Below are 26,444 nucleotides of genomic sequence, written 5' to 3'. Positions count from 1 at the left end.
TATCAGCAGGTACTCTAAATCAACTCTCTCAGAATTGGACCGGGAGCAAATATCTGTGATCGGAACATCGCTGGTGTGGAGGCGGTTCCGTCTGACCAACAACGGGATGGTCCAATAGAGCTCCGGGAGTTGACGTCACATCTCCTGGCATGCAACAGTTCAAATCGAAACGGCGCCATATTGGCATGCAGAAGCCCGCAGCTGGACTATTTGTTATTGTCAGAAAACTCAATCAAACGGGAAATATGGTAGATTCCTGTTGTGCCCCAGGATGCAGAACAGACGCGGACGACATAAGGAATGAGCCATCTACAGGATTCCCCAAGATCCGGAGCACCGCAAATGTTGGATCATTGTAATAAAACGCGCTAGTGACCGGGCTAAAATGAAGCTGTGGGATCCCGAGAGTAAAGGTTTTCGCTTATGCAGCGACCGCTTCATATCAGGTACTTAAACCCACGTTTCCTCAACTGTGTATGGTATTTATTTTAAATGTTTTCATTACGATTCTTAGTGGGCTTCCTAAACTTATTTTGGCGTGGCTTTTTCTGTCTTATTACTCATAGCAACAAGTAAACGTCACGTATAACGTTGCCTCGTGATTTCTGCGTGCTGCTGTTTACGTGTCTTATGATCACAGCAATTTACCAGCTAAGTTGTATTTAATTCTTAAGCAATGGTTGATCAATTGTCAGATCACACATAAAAATCACTTTGGATTGCTATTATCTGTCTCACCGAGACAGATCTCAGACAGATCCTGAGACACTCCTGCCTGACATATTTATTTTATTCACGGAAAAAAAAATCTCTTGGCGTTCAGTTTATACATTCAAACAGCACAGCACTCTATTTAAACTACTTACATGTAAATCTGTTATTTGTCCATCCATCCATTTTCATCCGCTTATTCGGAGTCGGGTTGCGGGGGCAGTAGCGTTGAGAGGCCCAGACTTCCCTCTCCCCAGCCACTTGGGCCAGCTCCTCCGGGGGAATCCCAAGGCATTCCCCGGCCAGGTCTGGTAAAAAGTCTGCTCCGACAGCTTCTGGCATTTTTAAAAAGTATCCCAGGGGCACGGTAAGGGTCGGAGATGTTTAGTCTATTTAATTTCTGACTATATAAAACGATTTATTTTGGTTTTAAAGTGTGAAGTAAACTCAGAAGTAAAATCCAAGCCGATCCCGTTCATTTTGTTTACATTTGTTGCCTGCCAACATGGCGTCTACTCTCTGAGAGTCACGTGACGTTCGGAGCTCTATAGTTACTTTTGGTCTTAGGGATGTTCTGATCGCCTTGTTTTGCTCCTGATCCAATTCTGAGTCGTTAGATTTAGAGGATATGCGTCTCGGCTGCTAGGCTAACTTTTCTTAGTATCACACCGCTCAGCTTAGGTGCTGCAGGAAACGTTACCTGATGTTTTGCACTTCGTTGGCAATTAATCTTTTTCTATTAGGTTATGTTTCTCTGTCATCTGGCTCTGCCTACCTGTCTGAGTTTTCTGTGAACTGGGATTGTTAGTGGCAAACTGGGAATTAATGGAGACTGGTGATTCCCAAAGGGAAAAGCTGACAGTGACAGTGGTCTGAATCATGGAGCTGTGTGTCCTTTCCAGCAGGCTGAAGGTCCAGTGTGCACACATTACAAGAGTCTGTAGCTCTGTCTTCTCAGTCCGGATTAAAGTACACCACGCTGCAGACACGTTTGCTCTGCGCTAGCTTGCTAGCTAACAGCTGCATTTTGGTGTCTGAATCCCTGCCTGCCGTTAATGAGGTGATGTTACTGTGTTGTTTTCAACAAGAAACAAATCATATTGATGTAAAGGAATTTCTTGAATGAAAACTAAGCCAGTATTGTTCCATTTGAACATCTCTTTCTCAGGATGACTTTAAAAAGTCATGTTTGTTGTTTTGAAAGGTTCAATTTAATCTTTTTCTCACAATCCTTTTAAAATTACGTGATCGGGCCCGGTTTCCAATCACTTGATCTGATTGGAGCCTCCTTATTATACACTCACGTATTTAGCAACAGAACACCACTGGTGTGAGAGGGAGAAACAGGCAGCTGCTACCACTTCAGCTTCAGAACAAATTACCCAAAAAGAAAAACACCATTTGAAGTGACGGACAACCAAAGATGTTTCCGGTTCCGGCACAAGCGTCTCAGGCAGAATGGCCCTAACCCAGACAGCAGCACTCGGGAACCATTTGATGGTACAACCCCCCAATCGAACCCCTTAAAGCTGAGTGTCCCATTTTTAAAGTCTTTGGTACGACCCGACTGTGGAATTAATGGATCTCCCAGTCTCAGAACGGACACTCACCACTATGCTACTGAGCTGGTCATTACCACCAGCTGTTTACTGGATCTGACCAAAGAACCACCAGGAGCAGGGTTCTGGAGACCAGCATGACCATCTAAAGCTTTATTAACTACGAAACCTAACCTCGTCATGAGAAGACTTATTACCTCGGACTCCTTTGGACCGGGTTCGATGGCGTTTTTCTGCCACATTAATCTCCATCTGGAAGAAAAAGGAAAATGTTTAGAGTGTGCTGAATGTTTAGTTGGAAACAACTGGACGAATCTGGTTTTTCTGAAGACGTCTCATCGCTTATCCTAGAAGCTTCTTCAGTTCTGAAACTCGGGTTGGAAGTAGGAAACTTATGGGGTGTGGTCTGAAATCAACATACTGACAGAAGAAAGAAAGAAAACAATCTTTTATATAGTGTCACATGACAGAGAATTAAAAGTATCATAAAAATGAGAAAAATAAAAAATTGCGATTAAAAATATGTGAGGAAAGAGAAAGTGAAATATGAAGAAGCAACCAGTGGATCCCGGGAAAGGTGGAATAAGAGCAGAACCAGGAGAGGGAGGTGAGGAAGGTCCCACCAAACCCGGGGGAGAGAGATCCAGAGTCTGGGGGCCACAGCAGCAGATAATCTGTCACCTTTGACCTATAGCCTGGTACTGCACAACCAGTGAAAGGAAGAGGCAACAAGAGAACTGACATGAGAATCCAGGGTGAGAGCTGGGTCAAAGGTCACGCCAAGATTCCTGACGAAAGGTTTGGTGTGAGAAGCAAGCTGACCAAGAGAGTCTCTGACTTTGAGAACCAGCTTGTCTGGGGCACAGATGAGGATCTCAGTCTTATCTTCATCCAGCTGTAGAAAGCTCCCAGCCATCCAGTTTTTGATAGAGTCTAAGCAGGTGTGTAACAGCTGCAGCTTAGACATCTCATGGGGCTTAAAGGAGATGTACAGTACAGGCAGGACAATAGGAGTTTCTGATGAGGTCATTGTTATTTCCTATAAGATCACCAAGGTCATAAGTCCTTGGCACCGCCCTCTATGTAGCTCCCTACTTGTGTCGTCGGTGCTGTTGGTCCCAACAACGCCCACGTGTCTCAAGGTGCGGGGTTTGGTTACGGCAGCTGCTCCACTCTGAAGAATTTGGTCTTTCTACTTGGAGTCAACAACAAACATGTGCAGGTGTGTTTTTCTAAAGGCAACAAACACTGAATGGTGACGGCCGAACTGGCCCCAAATTCACGCCACAGAGACGATAATCCAGTCGGAAAACTGTTAAATGGGAGGTTTTTTTCTCAGGTGTTCAATTAAAACAGGAATGGGGAACCCTGGCCCTCGAGGGCCGGTATCCTGCATGTCTCTGCTCATCAAGCTCTGCAGAAGCTTGTTAGTCACCTGCTGATTGAAATCAGGTGTGATGATGCAGGGTTGAAACTAAAATATGCTGGATAGTGGCCCTCGATGGACCAGGGTTCCCCACCCCTGAACTAAAAGGACCAATCAGCTGACTCGGAGAACTGCATTCTCATCAGTGATCCAGTCAGACTGCAGGTTGGAGTCGTGTAGTTGTACCTGCTCGTAACTTTGCTGTGGCTCCGCCTCAATCTGCTGCTGGTCTTCAAACTGAAGATAGTTCAAACAAACAACCCCTCAGAGGCCATGACCTACAGAGACAAGAGGAGAACACATACACACACACACACACACACACACACACACACACACACACACACGCACACACACACACACACACTCTCTCACTAAGATCCACTGGTCTTCAACTTTATTACAAATATAAACTATCAGCTAACTTAGTGATGCTTCCAGGCTGAGGCTCCACCAAGCATGCTCAATTTTTCCTGCAGGATTCCTGCTAAAGATCTAAACAAGGCTCCAACCCTTTCGCCAAGGCAGGGGCGGAAATGGAGGGATGGACAAAGAAGCAGAAGAAATTCATCAGCACAACAAAACCCAGAATCCAGCTGGCCTGTTGAGCCTGATCTGAAACATTTCTCTGGAAAAGCATGAAAAGTTTATTCTGAGCAAACCAACACTGTAATCTGTCAAAGTCGTGTGGAAACTCCTGAGTTTCACATAGTAGACTGAATCATCAGCAAACAAGTGACCTGAGCAACACAGGAGCAGGTAAAGGCCCTAAAGATGGTCCACGAGGAATGTAAGGAAAGGTTTTTCAGTTTGACGTGGCTCGCCATGGTAACAGCAGCATCAGGCCGTTTCTCAGTACCAGACACGTGTGTTCTTGGCAGGGAAACCAGAAAGTCCGTTCTACTGAGGACGGGAGAATGAGGACGCACTCCGCTCTGTCCTGGCAACAAGCGCTGCCTGTTGCTATGGTTACAAAATGACCTGACACAACAATTAAAGTTCACTTTGTCCCTTAAATAACAATGAATGCATATTTATATAATGCTTGGTCTATTTTCATCAAGCATCCAGCATTTCCTGTTAAATGAAGAAAAAAAGATTCTTTTTCCTCAAAAAAGAGCAGTGCTGCTTTTATTTTGATAGGGTTTTAGCTAATTAGCTATTTGAGGGATTGTGAAGTGTGAAAATAAGTTACGCACAGCAAATTTTACGGCTTACACACAGTAACAGACAACTTGGATTGTTTTATATGTTTCTGTTGTAAGAAACTACAGTTATAGGGTTTCTGCTCTGGTGTTTGGAGTACAACAGCTTGTGAGGCAATGCATTATGGGATATTTTGCTGTTGGATGCATCGATGCATCCTGGATACCATGGGTGGAGCAAGAACAAATCCCAAAACTTTGAGTGAATTTGCTGTGATGCGTACTTGGGCCATCGTTGATGGCGTTTCACAAGGACGTCGGTACACAAGGTCAGATGAGTACGCATATTGAGAAACAGCTTCAATGTCTCATTAGGGTTTCCATGGTAACATCCGTGGCTCATCAAGGTCACCACGGTAAACACCAGTTGCTCCTGAGGGTCACCATGGTAACCACCCACATGTCCCATAGACAATTAGAAGTCAAATAAAATTGTTATTAAATATTTTTGACACTTCAAATGATAGTTAGACTGTCAGCTGAACATCATGAAGATGTTTCCTCCTGACATCATCAGGTCTAAACCAGCTGTGAGGGTTCTGCTTCACCAGATCCCTGTTGTCTCCACATACACAGCTATGGAACCCTAACCAGAAACTTACCTGATAAATCATCCAATCACATTACAGAATCAGGACTCGCTGCAGAGCTTCACAACAACAAATAACAGGGTCAAAGACTCGGACAGAGCAGCTGACAGCCTGCGTAGGTCCAAATAAACCAGAGAGAAAGTTCCCTCCATTTCACACGGACCTGGGACCAGAACCAGGACGACTGCAGCTGCAAACAGCTGGAGAACGATGGAGATGGGTGGTGGAGAAGGTGATGGAGGAGAGACGGGTGAAGAAGAAGGATGTTGGTACGAAAGCGGAAGATGACACAAAAAGAAGAAGCGTACCGAAATGTCAAAAGATGGAGCCTCCTTTTCCTCCCTCCTCCAAAAGTGTAAGCCTCCGATATTCAAGGTCTCCTTTCTGTTCCGTCTTTGTGATGAGTGGCCATGGCTTCAGCGATGGAGAGGAGGTGGAGGAGGAGGAGGGGGAGAGAGGGCTGTGTGATGAAGATGCTCCAGATGCAAATGAAGAAGAAGGAAATGGTTTTACCTCTCTGTATGTTCCTTCTTCTCCTGGCTTTTCTATTTTCACAAGGACGTGCACGTCGACTCGTCCACGCGTCTAACGGAGACGCAGCAGGAGGCGCAGCCCCCCCTCCGCATGAACTCAGCACGTTCTCTCCCTCTCTCTTTGTGTGCAGCGACGAGCAGCCGCTCAGTGCTGGAATAAAACCTGTCTCATTGTTCAGATGTGAATGGAAACACGGGCATCTGCTCCACCTGCTTCGTCACCAGCAGCCGGTTCATCAGCCGTCATCTGACTCATTTTAAACCTGATTTTAGTTCAGACGTGCTGCAGTTGCAAATCCTTCAGCACCATCAAAAGCTTCCTGTTGACCTGTTGGTGGACGAGAAGGAGGTCCCTCCCCCAGGTTAGGGTTATATTATGGGCCTTTTCCACCAACCAAACTGGCATGGAATGAGAAGGATCGGGTCGCTAAATATTTTGTTTCGATTGTTGAACCAGTGCAGGAACCCTACCCCGACCGGGCCAGTAGCGGGCCAGAGCGGGACACTACCCCTGATTGCCTCCCGGAGATCAGGGCAGGGCTAAATGTGGGTGGGGTCAAACATTTAGAGGTGGGCGGAGACAACTATTTGACTCCTGCCCCTCTCTCAATGGTCAAGTGGGCCGTCATTTGTGAGCCGCGGTCAACCCAGCCACATCTTATCCGCCACATAAATTTCCTTGCGCTTCTACACCAGTCTTTACGGTACCACATTTTAAAAAAATTCATTAAAAATCATCAAGAGTAGTTGATGTCCAACTTTCAACACATCCTTCCTCTGGGACACCTACTGTACCTGTGTGCCAGATTTCAGACAGATGTACTGTAGAAATCCTCAGATATTAAAGCAAACTTGTAATTAATGTAATACAGTCAATACAATAATGTCATTTTAAAAAATTCATAAAAAATCATCCTTAATAGCTGATGTCCAACTTTCACCACATCCCTACAGATTTACTGTAGAAATCCTCAGATATTAAAGCAAACTTGTAATTAATGCAATACAGTCAATACAATTATGTCATTTTAAAAAATTCTTAAAAAATCATCCTTAATAGCTGATGTCCAACTTTCACCACATCCCTACTCTGGGACACCTATTGTACCTGTGTGCCAGATTTCAGACATATTTACTGTAGAAATCCTCAGATATTAAAGCAAACTTGTATTTAATGCAATACAGTCAATACAATTATGTCATTTTCAAAAATTCATACAAAATCATCCTTAATAGTTGATGTTAGAGCCCTGCACGGGCCTAAAATCTGAGCCCGTGTCCGGCCCGGCCTGAGGGGGTGGAGCCCCAGCCCGACCCGGCCCGAAAAGGTTTTCAGGATTCTCTGGCCCGACCCGAGCCCGACTTTTTTTTAACCAACTAAATGAAAACAAAGTGCATCAATCCTGACCAATGTGTTAAAAGACCTGCAGGATCCGATCAATTTGTTTTTCCCTCATTTACCATCACGGAGATGACGGCGCACTGGCTCTGGTGGTAATCAAGTTAAATTTTATCTCTTTCCAACAATTTTCACAAGAACACAAAACAGTCTAAAGCAGGGCTTGTGTTGACCGGATAGTTCCCGTATTTGACGGTTTATTTTGACGGAGAAAGAATAGAAAGAATTACCCCGACGCATGCAGACGAACTGACATTTTATTCATTACGCACATTGCAGATGTAGCTAAAAGATTCCCATCTGAACATCTGAGCTGCTCAGCGCAGCTTGCTGTCAGCGCATATGTGCACAACGAGCTGAAGTTGTGGAGATTGGCTTGGAGCACATCGCAGAACCAGAACGCATGCGTGAAGGTTCCTCCCACTGAAGCGAGGGTTTTCCAAACCCCGTCTCTCAGAGAGACTTGTCACTTAGAAAATGTTCCCTGATTATGAAACTTTGGCTGAATAGTGCTTGTTCCTGTTTCCAATTTGGCAACGCATTCATGAGCCGTCTGAGGAGAAGCCCAGAATCTGACATCTTCAGCTCAGAAAGCGCCGATATGATTACGCGCAAGCGTGACGCGTCAACCCGGTCTCACAGTAAGACCGGGTTGGACCTGTTCAGGTTTACGCAGACAGTCTTTACATAGAATTGACTTACAGATATAAAATTAATTCAGTAAAATATAAAGCATTTTATTTAAATATCCATTCATTATTTTACAAGCACAGAGAGCCGCATCAGATGGATGGAAGAGCCGCGGGTTGTGACATGTTTTCTCCAGGACCAGAGAGGACGCAAACTCGATACATTTCTTTTATTGTGAGGTAATAATTTCTCTGAGTTTTGCCGGTGCGGGCGGGAGTGTAACACACACGTTGCGGTTGCAGGCGGTAATGGTCAGAAATTCAGCGGGAGCGGGCACGAGCGGGATGAAGAAAACAGTCCCGCAGGGCTCTACTGCTGCGTTTGTGTTTCAATTTTTTTAATGAATTCGATTAAAAATAAAGGCGCCCGGCCCGTGTCCGAGGTAATTACACAGTCGTTGGCCCGAAGCCCGGCCCGGGCTGGCCCGAGGGCCTAGGGCTTCAGTGCAGGGCTCTAGTTGATGTCCAACGTTCACCACATCCCTACTCTGGGACACCTACTGTACCTGTGTGCCAGATTTCAGACAGATATACTGTAGAAATCCTCAGATATTTTCTTCAAGGTAAGCTGGAGCAGAATTCTAGCTTTCAATAAACACTTTAAAATGGATGTTACAACTCGAGTTCAGGGCTTCTTGTAGGACTTAAAGTTATTAAATATGCTTATATTAGAGCAGTATGTTGCATTACTACATCAAATTTATTGCTATAATATATTATAGTAATGTATGTGGTCAAAATGTGTTCTACAGTGTGTTAGGACTGTCTTGTTCCTGTAATGTAGAACAGTCACGGGTGTTTGTCTTCCTACAAATGCTCGGAAAAATATAAATAGGCCACTTTGTGGAGGAGTTAGGACATAATACATAATATAATATATAATATTATTCAATAATTACCACAAATCGCCAGGGGAAATGTGATTATATTAAATTTTTGTGATTAGTCCCACCATACACCGTTCAAACTGACTTACAGCGCTGTGATGTTTGGGAGCTCCGTGAACCACGTGACCGCGAGTCGGCGAGTTCAAGGAGTGCCGTAACTCTCTACAGCTCTGACAGAACCCTGCCCTCCTCTCCCAATGATTGGACAGGAATTCGAGAAACGTGATTGGTAGCTAAGACTTGTGCTGTCATTGGTTCCACCCAAGTTCCTCCCACTGACGCTAGAATCGAGACAAAAAGATTCGTAACACTGTAGATTTGGTTTGTACCTGTGTTGCCAGTCCCCACATGCCAAAGACAGTGGCAAGTACGGAGTCAAAAGGTGAGCCACACTGAACTGGCTTGTGCGAGCAAAATCAGCCAGAAGACAGGAGCTGGGCTGCAGGTCAAAAAACTGTGGTCAGAAACAAGGGTCACACAAGGGTCACAGGGACAAGAGGACAGAACTGGGCGAAAGGTCAGGAGACTGACCCAACCTCTGGCCCCACCCCTGGCTTAGGAAAGATGGGATTGGAGGAGAACAGAGTGAAGACAAGCCCATCGGATCCAGGAGCCATCTCAGGAATGCTGAAGGAAGATCTACAATTTGCTGCAAAAGATGATGTAATGACCTGTGTTAAGAAGAATGCTGCATGATACCAAATGTCTTGTGTTGAGTTACAAAGTGTGTGTCTGGTAAATGACCCCATGACCTCACCGTCATGAAGTAATGATATATGTGACTTTTTACCTTGTCTAAGCTGGCCCAGGGAGGGTATAGAGCTCCAGACCCCACGTGACTCTCAGTTAGTGGACGCCATTTTGGCATGCAAAAAAGGTAAACAAACACGGATGTAACCATGAACATGAACGGGATCCGCTTGGATTTTACTTCGTCGGAGTTTACTTCACACTTTAAAACAGAAGAAATCGTTTTATATAGTCAGAAATTAAATAGACTAAACATCTCCGACCCTTACCGTGCCCCTGGGATACTTTTTAAAAACGCCAGAAGCTTTCGGAGCAGACTTCTTACCGGCACAACACCGTAAATGACCGGGGAACCCCTTGGGATTTACCCGGAGGAGCTGGCTCCGGCGGCTGGGGAGAGGGAAGTCACGCTACTGCTCCCGCAACCCGACTCCGGATACGCGGATGAAAATGGATGGATGGACGGACAAATAACAGATTTACACGTAAGTAGTCACTGTGACACAGATAATATAGCAATCCAAAGTGCATTTTATGTGTGATCTGACAATTGATCAACCATTGCTTAAAAATTAAATACAGCTTAGCCGGTTAATTGCTGTGATCATAAAACACGTAAACGGCAGCACGCAGAACTCACGAGGCAACGTTTTACGTGATGTTTACTTGCTGCTATGAGTAATAAGACAGAAAAAGCCACGCCAAAATAAGTTTAGGAAGCCCACTAAGAATCATAATAAAAACATTTAAAATAAATACCATACACCGTTGAGGAAACGTTGGTTTAAGTACCTGATATGAAGCGGTCACTGCATAAGCGAAAACCTTTACTCTCGGGATCCCACAGCTTCATTTTCGCCTGGTCACTAGCGCGTTTTATTATAATGATCCAACGTTTGCGGCGCTCCGGATCTTGGGGAATCCTGTAGATGGCTCATTCCTTATGTCGTCCGCGTCTGTTCTGCATCCTGGGGCACAACAGGAATCTACCATATTTCCTGTCTGATTGAGTTTTCTGATAATAACAAATAGTCCAGCTGCCGGCTTCTGCATGCCAATATGGCGCCGTTTCGATTTGAACTGTTGCATGCCGGGAGAAGTGACGTCAACTCCCGGAGCTCTATATAAAATGCAGCTCTGCGAGAGCTAGGGAGATTCGGAGAGATTCGACAGAGCTGGGGCAGAGGACAGAGAGACAGAGCAGATGGGGAGGGGTCATCCCCCGTCCTGCTGGATGGGGGATGACAGGCAGTTTTTTGGAGAGAAGCAGAGAAGTTTTGATGAGTTTTGGGGAGATTCTCAGAAGACAGGAGCTGGTGTAAACCAACTCTTTTATTTAATCATTTTGAACCAATTCCTCCTTGGGGGATAGCGGTTGTTTTTATATTTACTCATTTTTGTATTTTTTTTATTTTGTAATAAACCCTTTTGAAAAAAAAAACATAATCCTGATTCTTTCAGGTTTTCTCTAAAGCTTCACGAGTGGGAGCCCTGATCATTAATTGCACAGAGGTAAGCACATTAATTATGGGTTCTTGAATTATCAGGACTTACTTTACGGTTTGCGACAGATTAATATAAAGAAAGGGGAGTTTGACTCCTCCCTCACCTGCGAGTGACGAGTCGTCTTAAGGATGATAAAACCAGAAAATTAGTGGTTAATTTTGGCTCTGATTCGCAAGTTGAAAAAGTCTCTATCAGCTGGAGGGTTGGATTAATTAAATAAATTGATAAATTTATGTTAGTCTGATCAACTAACAAAAATCATTTTATAGTTACCAACCACCCACATAAGCTGTTAGAGGCACAAATTATCCAAATAACCCAAAGAATTGCCGGAAGAATTGGCCTTTCTCCGGGCTTCGTCCCCAGTATTTTAACCAAAAAATAACGGGATTGCTTAAAAAGAAGTGAGCTACTACAGAAGGAAAAGTCTTGCATATTATTTCACCTTTAAAATAAAAGATATGATTCTAACTTAGGACGTCCAAAACCAGGGTCTAGTACGATAAAACTCACCGAAATCCCCACCGAACCCTGATAGATGCACAGTCTCATAAGTTCTGACGGAACTGGGTTTTAACGGAACCGGCAAATGGGACGTGCACGCGACACCTGTAGAATGAAATGTGTGTTTTGAGAGTTTTGATTTCAAACTTGTACCTTGATTTTTTTCAATTTGGAAGTCTGCTAGTTACAAAACGAAAGTTTCATGTTTCTGAATGAATGTTTGTTACAAAATGAGTAGTAAATGTACAAAATAAAAGTTTGATTTTACAAAATAAAAAATACATGTACAAAATACAATGTTCCTGTTACAAAACAAGAAATACAAGTACGAATTGAGAATTACAAGTTAGAAAACTAAAATTACAAGTTACGAATCCAAAGTTACATGTGATGAAACATGTTCGAAGTTACAAAACTTGGTACAAGTTACGCTGAATATTGTCCCAATCCTAGTTCCATATTTGTCCCTCATTTTAAACCCAATGATCTGAGTGATGGTGCTGTCGTAAAGAGAAGGCCAAAAAGAGGAAACAACTCTGAAGCAGGAAAGTGGATTGCTGGTTGCTGAGGTGCAGCAAGGAGTGCCGAACTTGGCGTGGTCTCATCGGCTCGACCTGGCGGTACCGGGCCCGGTGTGGTAACGCCGGCCCAGCCCAGCGGCACTGAGCCTGACGTGGTTCTACCGGCCCGGCCCAGCGGTACCGAGCCCGGCGCGGTTCCATCGGCCCGGCCCAACAGCGCCGAACCCGGCATAGTTCCGCCGACGGGGCCTAGCAACACCGACTCCGGACTTCCCACCAAGTAAAATTGGACAGTCCACCGTCCTGCTGTGGACAAGCTTTTCTAATTCTACTGGGTGTGAAACTTGTCATATCCACCACAACTCTGCCCTGTCTTTACATTCTTTGAATACATCTACAATCTACCATTCTCCACATGAAGAAAGACAAAAGTACTGAAACTGATCACACAGCTTAATGCTTTGAAGTAAAATGTTTGGTTGTCCAAAATGTAGTTTGACTACTTTCACAGAGGTGAAAAACCTCATATGGCACCTCTGTGAAATACATTGCTTGTCAGCCAAGCACAATCCATTCAAAAGACTTGCAGACTTGTTATTTGTAACTTTAAAAATATTTCAAAGACATTGGCTTTCAAACATCCGGTACAACAAAAGTATCATCATAAGCATAGCTTTACCCTATCCAGAAAAGTCAGTGTGAACAATGCCTGTCTGGTTAGTGTGGGGTCACTGAAAAAAGCAGATGCATTGCTGAGCCACTTGAGGTTAGCTGTAGAAGCTGACATTTCTTTAACCACTACCATATATCTCTCTGTGTATAGCCAACTATACACAACTGGTTCCATCCTGCCACTGATAACAGATCACAGAAATGAGCCCTTATTTGGTGAAGTCATTCATACTGTCACAAAACGAGTCCATTCTCATATTTGTTCGAATACTAAATGTACTGTACATTGATCATTTTTATGTCTATGCAGTACAGAGAACAAATGAATATGAGTTGATCACACTTGCAGAAGTTTCTGAATTGCATCCCTTACATGTTGTGACAAGCTATGGCACCAAAGAACTGCATGTGGCCCCAAGATACAAAATTTTGTACCCTAGTTGATGAATTTATTGCATTGTAAATACATGTTACCGTTGAAGTGCAATGGACAAACAAATGAGTTTTGAAGATGGCAAGATGAGGATTCTTTGTCATTTGCTCTTTAAATAATTTTATTAAAAGTTTGTTATACTTGCAGCATGCATGAGTTTTAAATGTGGTGTTTTATTAACTTAAAAAGAATGTGTATTTTGTTAGCTTGAATTTGAAGGAAAAATATTGACTGAATTAATTACTGGTGATATTACTGGAACTTCTGGTGGTCCCCCCGTCGAAATATCGATCAAGGGGTGATCGTGCATTTTTGGTTTTGGCTCCAACTCTCTGGAATAAATTGCCATTGAGCATTAGGCAGGCGCCGTCCCTTCAAGTCTTTAAGTCTCGTCTAAAGACTCACTTTTATTGGATTGCTTTTCACCGTTAGGGTTCATTGAATTGCCCTGACATTATGGTTTTTAATGCCTTTTCTTTTTGATCAAGATGCTTGATCTTATTTCTCACTATTTGTTTTTAATTGATTAGTCTCATTGTTTGATTGCTGTTAAGCATTCAAACTATTGTTTTCCTCTTTTCTTCTTATTCTGCTTCCGTACACTTTTTGAACCTCTTCTTCTCCTTCAAATTTTGAGCTATTTCAACAATTTTATATCAAAACGTTCAGCTCGTTAAACTCTTTCCGGTTGTTACTCTTGGCATTGATATCTTTAAAATTTTTCGAGTTATTAAGCTTTTTCTGCGAAAATTTTCCCATTGAAATGAATGGGATTGGTCAATTTTCAGCAAATTCCTATCACTTATTTCACCTAAAACTCTATTGGGTTCCTTTTAACTTTGAGACTTCAGTCAAAGTTTAACAAACTCACAAGACTTTCCTGTTTAACATATTAAAGAGGCTTTTTTAAATATCTTTTACGTTTTTTGTAAAATCGCAGGTAGAAGTTGAGGTACGACTTGAAATTTTCAGAAAAATTCACAAAAGTTATAATGGGGAAAGATAGGAGCAGTGACCCTCCCTTGCTCCATTTCTGGCGTTGTCCCGAGAGAACCGTTGGTCAGATTGAAATGAGACACATGCTGGCTTACATCTAACGAATATACCTTCGTTTTGAGCTATAATTCATGACAGTACTCCAAACATTGTGGTCGTACGGTTCATTTGTTTGAGAAAATTCAAATGAAAAAAATGTCTCTCCCCACTCTAAACTGAAAGTTCCGCACTCTAACTTTTGAACTTCACATCTTCTGTGAACAACTCTTTACTACCCCCAGACCGTTTGGACTACCAAAACAAATTATAACTCAGAAATTAGGAACTTTTGTCAGCTTTTCAGAATGGGTTTCATTTATTTCTGTAAGTGTTACCGTTCTTTCACTACAAGCCTCAGAAGGAGGAAAGACCCAGATTCTGCCTCATTGAAACCCATGTTAAAGGAACAGAGATTTTCTCCTCTGATCGGCTTCAGGCAGCTAAAAGTTTCTCGTCATAGCTTCAAGACGATTCACGGTAGGCACATAAAAATCCACACAGATGACCAACAAAGCCTTCTGCCGCTCATGCTTTTTGAATTTTTCAATTCGGTGCAGTACTTTTCGAATGGTGATGAGAAGTTTGACAGGTCCAATTTCACATCTGATGGACAGATTTAAAGGCTTCTCATTAACAGGAGTACAGCTGCAGGCCTAAAAATAGCTGGGGGAAAAGGCAGTGCTGCTCTCTGATTGGTTGAGAGTGTTCAACCATTTTCTGTCCAATCAGGATCTGGCATCCATATATATATGACACATCAAATCGACCAGTTTGGTCTCAGGAATCTTGTATTCAATTTTAAATGCGTTATCTGTTACCATGGCAACACAAGGAACTACATATCACTTTAACCAAGTCTCACAGGAATGGATATTAAAAAGCTGAACATTGAGCCAATAACAGACTCCTGTTTTTGATCTTTTTGAACTATCTGTACTTAAAACTAGAAACAAGTTCAATTTGATTGACCGTCAGAAGGTGGGAAAGTGCCCCGCTCCCACCTAGCCCCCTGATTGGTTGAGAGAGGTCAATCATCTTCTGGCTAAATGGAATTGCACACCCATACGTGTGAGACATCTAATCGATCGGCTAGGCCTAAGGAATCCATCCATACATCCAACCAACCAACCAACCAACCAACCAACCAACCAACTAACCAACCAGCTCTATACACTTAAAATCAGTGTTGGGCAAGTTACTTCAAAACTGTAGTGCATTATTTATTACTTGTTACCCTCATTTAAAAGTAATTCATTACATTACAAGATCACTGATTTTAAAATGTAAGGCATTACACTACTTTTGCATTACTTTAAGTTACTTTCACCAAAACAACTTCAGTATGAATCTGGTAATCTGATGCTCAGTGAGCTCATGACATATATGTGGAAAGTGGTGTGGTGTCTGAGCTAGGACTGCTGTTAAAAACAGTTCTTTTGAATGATTGTTTATTAAATAAAAGCAACAACAATCTGTAGTGGTGGGGGATCCAAGCAGGGGCGGATTTAGCAATTTGGGGGCCCAAGGCGAACACAGACATGGGGCCCCTTACACTAAATTTTCGACAATCTTACCTTTAACTGGATTTGCGAAACTCTCCCCTCTTCTGACATGAGTTATTTTCCCTTTTTATTAGTCCTCCTCTTTTTTCCTGTACTTCCCTCCCTTTGAGTGCCTTCAATATTTGCTCTGCTTTCTTCTTCCTGTCAGTGCTCCTGTGCTTTAGCCTTAGTTATTTTTTTCTATTTTCCATTTTGGTCTATGTTTTCCTCCCTTTAAACATTTTCCATTGTCTTTCCTTTTCTGCTTCCTTTTGATGTTTACATCGAAAAACGACGTCACTTTCAGAAGTGAAGATAAAAGCTTTTATGAAGCATGCAGCTTCTTTCTCTTATTGGAGCCACTAGGATAACTCCATTTCATGCTTAATATTTTGACTATCACTTTGTGTTTGTTACGAACAATCCCGCCTCTCTTCTTATTATTATTTGTGGTCTTATGGGACTTGGCAAACAACAATTTGGTGCATTACCGCCACCAACTGGATTGGAGTGGAATGACTACCAATCACTTCCTGTTTGTGCATCATCGTCTTAATAACCCTCTTATGACCATAATTATAACAGGGCCGCCTGGTATTTTTTTTATCTTATGGCTGTAAAATTGTAATAAAAAGTGCAAAGTGTGTGTAACTCTTCTTCTTTTTTCAGAACAACCTCAGCTTTCAGTGTTTGGTTTGTATTTCCAAACCACTTCAACATTTCATGAAAAGAAACATGAAGCCACTTCTCCTCCAGCTTCATTGGCTGCCAGTCAACTTCAGGGTTCATTTCAAGATCCTGGTTCTGGTCTATAGGGCCTTACATGGACAAGCACCATCTTACATTGGTGATCTTCTTAGTCTCTACACCCCCAGCAGGTCCCTGAGGTCCAGTGATCAAAGCCTACTGGTTGTGCAGCACCAGGCTAAAGACCAAAGGTGACAGATAATTTGCTGCTGTGGCCCCCAGACTCTGGACCTCTCTCTCCCTGAGCCTGAGATCAGTGGACTCAGTGGACTCCTTCAAAAAGCAGCTGAAGACTCACTTGTTCAAGCTGGCTTTTGTATGACCTTCTTCACCCCTCTCTCTTTTTTCTGCTCTCCCCACCTATTCCACCTTCATCAGGGTCCACTGATTTCCCTCTTTCCTATTCACTCTCTCTCTTTTTTAACATTTTTTCTTTTAAATCACAATTGCATATTTTTTGCTCATTTTAAATATATTTTTAAACATTTTCTAAATGCTTTTTTATATATATTTTTTTGTTTATGTGAAGCGCCTCGTGATTTTTATCTTGAGGCGCTATAGAAATGATATTTTCTTCTTCTATTTAGAATTTATTTCTATTAAAGCCTTTAAAAATCAGCTTAAAAGTGAAAAAAGCAAAAAACGGATTTGAATTTTTTACAGTTATTACTGTAAAAAAAAAAACTGTAAAAAATTCAAATCCGTTTTTTTGCTTTTTTCACTTTTAAGCTGATTTTTAAAGGCTTTAATAGAAATAAATTCTAAATAGAAGAAGAAGAAAATATCATTTCTATAGCGCCTCAAGATAAAAATCACGAGGCGCTTCACATAAACAAAAATATATATATATATATTCTTTTTTTTTTACAGTTATTACTCTCCTCCTTGAACCGTCACCTTATCGTGGTGGAGGAGTTTGAGTGCCCTAATGATCCTAGGAGCTATGTTGTCTGGGGCACTTAGTGCCCCTGGTAGGGTCTCCCATGACAAATTGGTCTTAGGTGAAGGGTGAGACAAAGAACGGTTTGAAGGATCTTTCATGGCGGTTAAAACGAAGAGTCGGAGTACCCGGCCCGGAGGGTTACCGGGGTCCCACCCTGGAGCCAGGCCTGGGGTTGGGGCCCGTGAGCGAGCGCCTGGTGGCCGGGCTTTCGCCCATGGGGCCCGGCCGGGCCCAGCCCGAACCGGATACATGGGCTCGTCCAACTGTGGACCCACCACCCGCAGGAGGAACATGAAGGGTCCGGTGCAATGTGAATCGGGTGGCAGACCAAGGCGGGAGCCTTGGCGGTCCAATCCCCGGACAAGAAAACTATTTTTTGGGACATGGAACGTCACCTCGCTGGCGGGGAAGGAGCCGGAGCTTGTGGCAGAGGTTGAGCGGTACCGGCTAGATATAGTCGGACTCACCTCGACACATTGCATTGGCTCTGGAACCCGAGACCTGGAGAGGGGTTGGACACTCTACTTTGCTGGAGTTGCTCCGGGTGAGAGGTGGAGGGCTGGGGTTGGCTTTTTGTTAGCCCCGAGACTCTCTGCCTGTGTGTTGGGGTTTACCCCGGGGGACAAGAGGGTAGCTTCCTTGCGCCTTCGGGTCGGGGAACGGGTCCTGACTGTTGTTTGTGCTTATGGGCCAAATATCAGTTCAGAGTACCCACCCTTTTTGGAGTCCCTGGGATGAGTGCTAGATAGTGCTCCATCAGGGGACTCCATTGTCCTGCTGGGGGACTTCAGTGCTCACGTGGGCAATGACAGCTTGACCTGGAGGGGTGTGATTGGGAGGAACGGCCCACCTAATCTGAACTCGAGCGGTGTTTTGTTATTGGACTTCTGTGCAAGCCGCAGTTTGGCCATAACGAACACCATGTTCGAACATAAGGATGCCCACCGGTACACTTGGTACCAGGGCAGCCTAGGTCACAGGTCGATGATAGATTTTGTAGTCGTATCATCTGACCTGCGGCCGTATGTTTTGGACACCCGAGTGAAGAGAGGGGCGGAGCTGTCAACTGATCACCACCTGGTGGTGAGTTGGATCAGATGGCAGGGGAACATGCCACGTAGACCTGGCAGACCCAAACGCATAGTGAGGGTCTGCTGGGAACGCCTGGCAGAAGAACCTGTCAAGACGGTCTTCAACTCCCACCTCCGGCAGAGCTTTGACCACGTCACGAGAGCAGTGGGGGACATTGAGTCCGAGTGGGCCTTGTTCCACTCTGCGATTGTCGAGGCGGCTGTTGCTAGCTGTGGTCGTAAGGTGGCCGGTGCCAGTCGTGGTGGCAACCCCCGTACCCGCTGGTGGACACCAGAGGTTCGGGGAGCCTTCAGACTGAAGAAGGAGGCCTACAGGGCGTGGCTGGTCTGTGGGTCTCCGGAGGCAGCAGACAGGTACCGGATAGCCAAGCGGGGTGCAGCAGTGGCAGTTGCCGAGGCAAAATCTCAGGCGTGGGAGGAGTTTGGTGAGGCCATGGAGAAAGACTATCGATCGGCTCCAAAGAGGTTCTGGCAAACTGTCCGGCGCCTCAGGAGAGGAAGGCAGCAACTCGCTCACACTGTTTACAGTGGGGATGGGGAGATGCTGACGTCAACTGAGGCTATAGTCGGTCGGTGGAAGGAATACTTTGAGGAGCTCCTCAATCCCACCAATGCGCATTCCGAGGAGGAACCAGAGCTGGGAGGCCTGGGGACGGACTGTCCGATCTCGGGGGCAGAAGTTGCTGAGGTAGTCAAACAACTACACAGCGTCGGAGCCCCGGGGGCGGATGAGGTTCGTCCTGGGTATCTCAAGGCTATGGATGTTGTAGGGCTGTCATGGTTGACACGTCTCTACAACATTGCGTGGTCATCGGGGGCAGTTCCTAGGGAGTGGCAGACCGGGGTGGTGGTCCCCATCTTTAAGAAGGGTGACCTGAGGGTGTGTTCCAACTATAGGGGGATCACACTCCTCAGCCTCCCTGGAAAGGTCTACTCCAAGGTACTGGAGAGGAGGGTCCGATCGATAGTTGAATCTCAGATAGAGGAGGAGCAATGTGGTTTTCGTCCTGGCCGTGGAACTGTGGACCAGCTCTATACCCTTGCAAGGGTGATGGAGGGGGCATGGGAGTTTGCCCAACCAATCCACATGTGCTTTGTGGATTTGGAGAAGGCTTATGACCGTGTCCCCAGGGGCACCCTGTGGGGGACGCTCCAGGAGTATGGGGTGGGTGGCTTTCTGTTAAGGGCCATTCAGTCCCTTTACCAGAGGAGCGTGAGTTTGGTCCGCATAGCCGTTAGTAAGTCGGACCTGTTCCCAGTGAGGGTTGGACTCCGCCAGGGCTGCCCTTTGTCACCGGTTCTGTTCATCACTTTTATGGACAGAATTTCTAGACGCAGCCGTGGTGTGGAGTGTGTCGAGTTTGGTGGCAGGAGAATCTCGTCTCTGCTTTTTGCGGATGATGTGGTCCTCCTAGCTTCATCCAGCTCTGACCTTCAGCTCTTGCTGGGTAGGTTCGCGGCCGAATGTGAAGCGGCTGGGATGAGGATCAGCACCTCCAAATCTGAGACCATGGTTCTCGACCGGAAAAGGGTGGCTTGCCACCTCCGGGTCGGGGGAGAGGTCCTACCTCAAGTGGAGGAGTTTAAGTATCTCGGGGTCTTGTTCACGAGTGAGGGTAGGAGGGATCGGGAGATCGACAGGCGGATTGGTTCGGCGTCTGCAGTGATGCGGACGCTGAGCCGATCTGTCGTGGGGAAGAGGGAGCTGAGCCAGAAAGCCAGGCTCTCGATTTACCGGTCGATCTACGTCCCAATCCTCACCTATGGTCATGAGCTTTGGGTAATGACCGAAAGAACGAGATCGCGGATACAAGCGGCCGAAATGAGTTTCCTCCGTAGGGTGGCCGGGCTCAGCCTTAGAGATAGGGTGAGGAGCTCGGACATTCGGGAGGGACTCGGAGTAGAACCGCTGCTCCTCCGGATCGAAAGGAGCCAGTTGAGGTGGTTTGGGCATCTGGTCAGGATGCCTCCTGGACGCCTCCCCGGGGAGGTGTTTCGGGCATGTCCTGCCGGCAGAAGGCCCCCGGGTCGACCCAGGACACGTTGGAGAGGTTACATCTCCAATCTGGTCCGGGAACGCCTTGGGGTCCTGCCGGAGGAGCTGGTGGACAAGGCCGGGGAGAGGATGGCCTGGAGCTCCCTAGTTGGGATGCTGCCCCCGCGACCCGGACCCGGATAAGCGGAGGAAGACGAAGACGAAGACGAAGTACAGCTGCTATAAATTATATTATTGTAACATATTACATTTAATAAAAGCATTTCCAAGTCTTTCAAATGGAAATGTGGACTTTTTATTTGACCTAATCTATGACATCACAATTTACGTATTTTTGGGTCAACATAACACATTTTAACACATATTTGTTTTTACTTGAGTGACACAATAGTTGTGTTAAATGGGCAAACACATTAGTTGTGTCATTAATGACAGTGTTGTCCCTGAGCTGATTCAACATGTGTTATGTAAAATCTAACACATCGTGTGTTGTTTTTGACACAACTGTTTTAAGAATGTAGCCATAGTACAGTCGCCGAAGAAGGAGTCTTGTGATTTTTATCTTGAGAGGCACTTTATCAAAAATTGTTTTTTCTTCTTAATTGTATTTAGTTTTTCAGAGTCTTATTTTTGTTAGGAGAAAAAGGGGCATTAACGAAATATTAGTCATCGTTATTGCTGATGGAAACAATACTGGTGCCCAAAGTTTAGCCAACTTATTTCTGGGAATTTTCGCTTCCCACAAATCTAGTGATTTGCATTGCATAAAATAGGTCCACATTTTATGCAATGAGACAGAATGGAGCGACACACACTTGGCAACATAAGTGTATAAAGAAGAAATTAGCAAAACAATTTATTCTAATGAGCAGATATTCATCTAAAGTTCGTACTAATATTTCTTATAAAGTAGCACCTATAATGTTATTCTCCTTTTTGTTTTGTGTGCGGTATGAAAATAAACAGTACCTCTGGAAAAGGACTGCATCTATGTTGCAATTTGATGTCATGCACAACGTTGTGGTATTTTCAGAGGCTGAGATGTTCTAGAAAATATTTGGAAAGTGAATTTTTTTTAATCTAAGTTCTGAGAAAGATACTCAATTTGGGTGTAAGATAAAGATTTTTCAATAATAGCAGAGTCTGATTCAGAATTTGTAATCCAATGTTAATTTTGCCATCTCATGTAGTTGAAATAAACTCTGTAGAGTAGAAATTAACTCTGCATGTCTGCAGATTTTAACACCGAATTTTAACTCTGCAGTATGAGTTGATTTACTCTTCAAATAGTTGTAAATACTCTATCGAGGTTAAAATTATTTTACTCTGTGATTTTAACACCCCATTTTTTACTGTGTACCTTGGAAATCACCTCTTAAGAAAAGCTTTGATTTTCTGTGTGTGTGTGTAATAAAACATTTAGTTGTTTTTTTCTTCTCAAAGCCTTTATTGTTCCAAACATACGGGGGCTGGGCAGTGCTTACAAGTTACACTAATCACCTCGTTACATCAGAAGAAATCAGAAACGGCACTTAAATTTTAAATAATAACAATGAAGTGATGGTTTCATGTTTCTGCAACAACCACAAGACGAACCGATGCTCCAAAAAGCCCCAACATAACATTTCTCAGGTTAATATGAGACATTTAAGTCAATATCAATGTTGCTACAAAAATTTTTTATCAGATTCCTTATATTGTGCAGGAAAGTCCCTGAGATGTAAAGAGTTTGGTCAGTGGGGATGAACAATGAGCTCCTGCTGGTGATTGTGTCTCAGGGTGGGTCAGGCCTGTGGACCCAGGATGTCCCTGACATCATGCTGGACCACCAGGGACCCCCGAGTCCCTGGCGCTGTGATACAAAGGACAGTCAACCTCTTGTCCTGATTCCATACAGATGTGCACCCTCCCTGCAGAGATGAAGAAGAGCTGATGATGAAGATGTTTGTTGAGTGAAGTGGATCATCACCATCTGTTTGGCTCTTACTGGTTACATCAGAGTTCTAGTTGGAACTGTCAGCTCAGGTCCATGTCTTGTGCTGATGGTGTCATGTATTAGACATGTGTCACCTCTGACCCCCAAAAAGCCCATGAGTGAGTTAAGCAGGCTCAGACTTTCAGCCACTGCTGCCTGTGAAGATCAGGAGGACCACTAAAAGAGCTGAGCTGCATGGTTCTGTCCGTGTGCGGCTCATGTCTGCAGTTGGCTAAAATCCAGACCTTTCTTCTGGAACATTCTGGTCTTTCTAATACTTTGAGATGCCCTGGAAAGGCAAAGGAGGAGGTCTGTGGAGTTTCTTATCCTCCCCTCCAGCAGAGAAGTCTGGTCTCTGGCAGAGAGGAGGTGAAGCTGCTCCTCTGTGACCTTTAACCTCTAAGACACAGCTGCCTGTAGCGGGGTCACGGTGCTTCATGCTTGCTGCAAAGCAGGGGTCGAGGTCAGAGTGAAGAGCTGCTTCCAACCAATCAGCTGCAGCATCAGGCGGAGGAGTCTGAAGATCTCGTCTTGCATGAATCAGGAAGTTTTAGGTTATTTATGAGTCTGAATCCTCTCTAACAAGTTCTGCTGCAGGACACAGAACTTCAGAACCAGAACTCTTCAGTCCTGTTCTCATCCAAACTGCTGGTCTGCTTGTGTGTGTGTAGAACGAAACTTCCTACATGAGTGAACTTTGACCCATTCTTTAGACCCACAGCCATCCAATCGGAAGAGAGATGGTGAAACAGCCTTTAAACTTTGAGCCAATCAGGTGGCATGATCTGGTCCAACACGGCATCATGTCTTCATGTGAATATTAGGATTCTCCTGATAGAGCGACCTTTAACCTGCCGGAGACACGCGCACTCGTCTGAACAAGTCACTACTTGGTGTGTGTGTGTGTGTGTGTGTGTGTGTGTGTGTGTGTGTGTGTGTGTGTGTGTGTGTGTGTGTGTGTGTGTGTGTGTGTGTGTGTGTGTGTGTGTGTGTGTGTTTCTTGTACATACTAAATACTGAGGACCATTTTCCTACAAAGTGAGACCATTTTTTTGGTCCTCACTTTTTTTAGAAGCTTACTATACCAGTTAGAGGTCTGGTGTGAATTAAGTTTTAGTTAGTTAGGGTTAGTAATAGATCAGCATTGGTTAGGGTTAGGACACGCATTTTTTGTGAGTGGACGGTTCAAAGTCACAGCTGGGTGCAAAAGAAACAGATCTCATCACCGTTGCCTGGGATCCCTCTGCATCACTGACTTCCAGCTCTACTCCTGACCTGTTTTCATCTTGGTCAGAGGTTGTGGTACGTGGCCGTAGGAGAGCCCGTGTGGTTGATCTCACCCCCCACCTGACCTCAGTCTTTCAAACCACTCCTTTGCTGAGGAACAACCATCTGATCCCATCCAGCAGGAGCCTGTAGTCCAGACGAAACAACCTCCACAGTCTCTTCCTCCCAGACCTCAACCTCTGATGCCCGACTCAAAATACTGAAGGATGCTGGACCACCTGCCCTGGCTCAGGAGGCGAGCTCCTCCACCTCAAACCCTCCAGTTTCCCAACACCACAGGAACCCAAAGAAAAGAAGACTCGGTGGGGATCTCTGGAACTGTTCTAGACTGGTTTAGATCGTACCTTTCTATCAGAAGTTACAGTGTCTGTAGAAAACAAATCATGTCAGATTCTACTGATCTGTTCTGTGGGGTACCCCAAGGCTCTGTTTTGGGTCCACTGTTGTTTCTGCTGTACATACACCCTCTTGGACAGATAACTGATTCTTTTCATAATGTCTCTTATCGCCTATATGCAGATGATATTCAGCTGTACTGCTCCTTTAAGGATTCTGATTTCTATAAACTGTCTGAATATAGTCTATCAGCTATCACCAGCTGGCTAGAAGATCCCTCAGTTAAACTCTGAAAAGACTGAATGTCTGATCATTGCCCCTGAGAGCATGAATCTCCTGATAAGTCTAAAACTTGGTCATTTATCCTCTGCCGTCAAGACAAACTTAAGGAATTTGGGTGTTATTTTTGACCAATCAATGTCTCTTGAAGGTCACTCAAAAACATTGGTCCTAAACAGTTTTTATTACTTAAGAAATATCTCCAAACTGTGAAGGTAGGTGTTCAAACATGAACCTGAAATGGTTCTCCATGCCTTTATCTCCTCCCGTCTAGATTACTGTAACACACTCTTCACATGTTTTAACAAAAAAGCCCTTGACCGCCTTCATTTGGTCCAGAACTCTGCAGCGAGGCTCCTAACTGGAGCAAACAGAAGAGCTCACATCACTCCTATTCTGAGGTCTCTGCACTGGTTACCCGTTAACTTTAGAGTTCATTTTACAGTCCTGACTAGAACTTTCAGGGCTCTACATGGTCAAGCTCCTCCCTATATTACTGACCTGTTAAAGCCTTATGCTCCAACCCGAGCCCTCAGGACCACCCACCAGAACCTTCTAGAAGTTCCAAAGACCAGATACAAAATTCGAGGTGATCGCTCCTTCCAGACTGTTGCACCCCGACTCTGGAATGATCTTCCTTTATCCTTACGCAGCGTTGACAGTCTGGACACTTTTAAAAAACAGTTAAAGGCCCTTTTATTTAAAGCTGCTTTTACCTAAACCTTTTATTTTATAATTTTTTTACTCAAATTCTTTCATTTGTTTTATGGTATTTTATAATTGTATGACTTAATATTTTCTGATGTTACATAGTCTGTTTCTGTTCTGAGATCATTATGATTTCATGACTTTTATTTTGTTTTGATGTATGTGAAGCACTTTGTGGTTCCATGTCTGTGATAAGTGCTGTAGAAATAAAATTTACTTACTTCTGTAAACACGGCTCATATTAAAGGACTTGTTAAACATCGACCGTAAGGTGCGACCGCTGTGATACTATAGGTGCCTTTGCTGCAGGAACAGAGTTGTTTTTGCTGTTGTTAAAATAATTAAACTTTTGAGATCATTTAGATGTATTTAAATTCTGTGTTTGTGCCAGGGCACATTGAGATAAAAGGTGTGTGTGTGTGTGTGTGTGTGTGTGTGTGTGTGTGTGTGTGTGTGTGTGCAGAGTAGGACTGGGGGGGGGCACCAGGGAGTAATCTCACCTAGGGCACTAGATTTGGTAGGGCCGACCCTGTTGTAAGGGGTCATTTTAGCACATGCTGACGATTTAAAATATGAACCATTTGTGAAACACAAAGTGTCCCTTTAAAAAGAACCTCGATGCTTGGAGCCAACAGATGTAGATTAAGTCCCACAGTGTGATAAATGCAGCAAGATTTATTATAAGTTCCTTTTTACATTTTTCAGGGTTTTGTTTTCATAACAAAAACAGAAATAAATCAAGACCGAATGGTTATTATAGCACTAAGTTCTCCTTCAGTTTTCTGCTGGTGGCAGGAGGACTACTGCTCTTAGCCAAGTCAGGTGACCTCCACACCGTGAACTGACACCTGCTGACGTTACGTTTCTGGACCGAGTCGGCACACCAGGAATGAAGGGGGTTCTGAAAGGTTGGGGGAAGTAAGTCATGCTGCTGGAACACCCCAAAGTGTCTGCAGGTAAAAAAAACAAGGGATGCATGATACATCTGTATCAGTATCAGTCATTTAACATATCGGTATCAGTCCTATAAATAAAACTGGGCCGATATTTTTTACACCTTGATTGCATTTGTTTGTGCTTCAGATGAGGTGAAGTGTGTGTTTAGGTCAGACGGTGCTTGT

The 26,444-nt window shown here is 44.2% G+C and overlaps 1 protein-coding gene across 5 annotated transcripts in view; it reads right to left on the bottom strand.

The window, feature by feature from the left end:
- The window catches only part of myt1la (myelin transcription factor 1-like, a), a 41,302-nt gene extending 35,164 nt beyond the window's left edge, over positions 1 to 6,138 (bottom strand). For 3 of the 5 annotated variants that reach the window (XM_070544550.1, XM_015948282.3, XM_015948284.3), the window contains exons 1-3: positions 6,005 to 6,138; positions 3,883 to 3,974; positions 2,468 to 2,522 (exon numbers count right to left, since the gene is read on the bottom strand). In XM_070544550.1, coding sequence (XP_070400651.1) covers positions 2,468 to 2,522 — 55 coding nt within the window. In that variant the 5' untranslated portion in view covers positions 3,883 to 3,974; positions 6,005 to 6,138. Of the gene's footprint in view, positions 1 to 2,467; positions 2,523 to 3,882; positions 3,975 to 5,799; positions 5,920 to 6,004 lie in introns of those variants that run through there. The other 2 variants (XM_015948283.3, XM_054748461.2) reach the window with 2 other exon arrangements.
- Between the last annotated feature and the right edge of the window lie 20,306 nt (positions 6,139 to 26,444).

Source organism: Nothobranchius furzeri, chromosome 2 (genome assembly GCF_043380555.1).
Source record: "Nothobranchius furzeri strain GRZ-AD chromosome 2, NfurGRZ-RIMD1, whole genome shotgun sequence".
In the NCBI taxonomy this organism is placed as follows: domain Eukaryota; kingdom Metazoa; phylum Chordata; class Actinopteri; order Cyprinodontiformes; family Nothobranchiidae; genus Nothobranchius; species Nothobranchius furzeri.
This window is presented reverse-complemented; position numbering and strand designations above follow the sequence as displayed.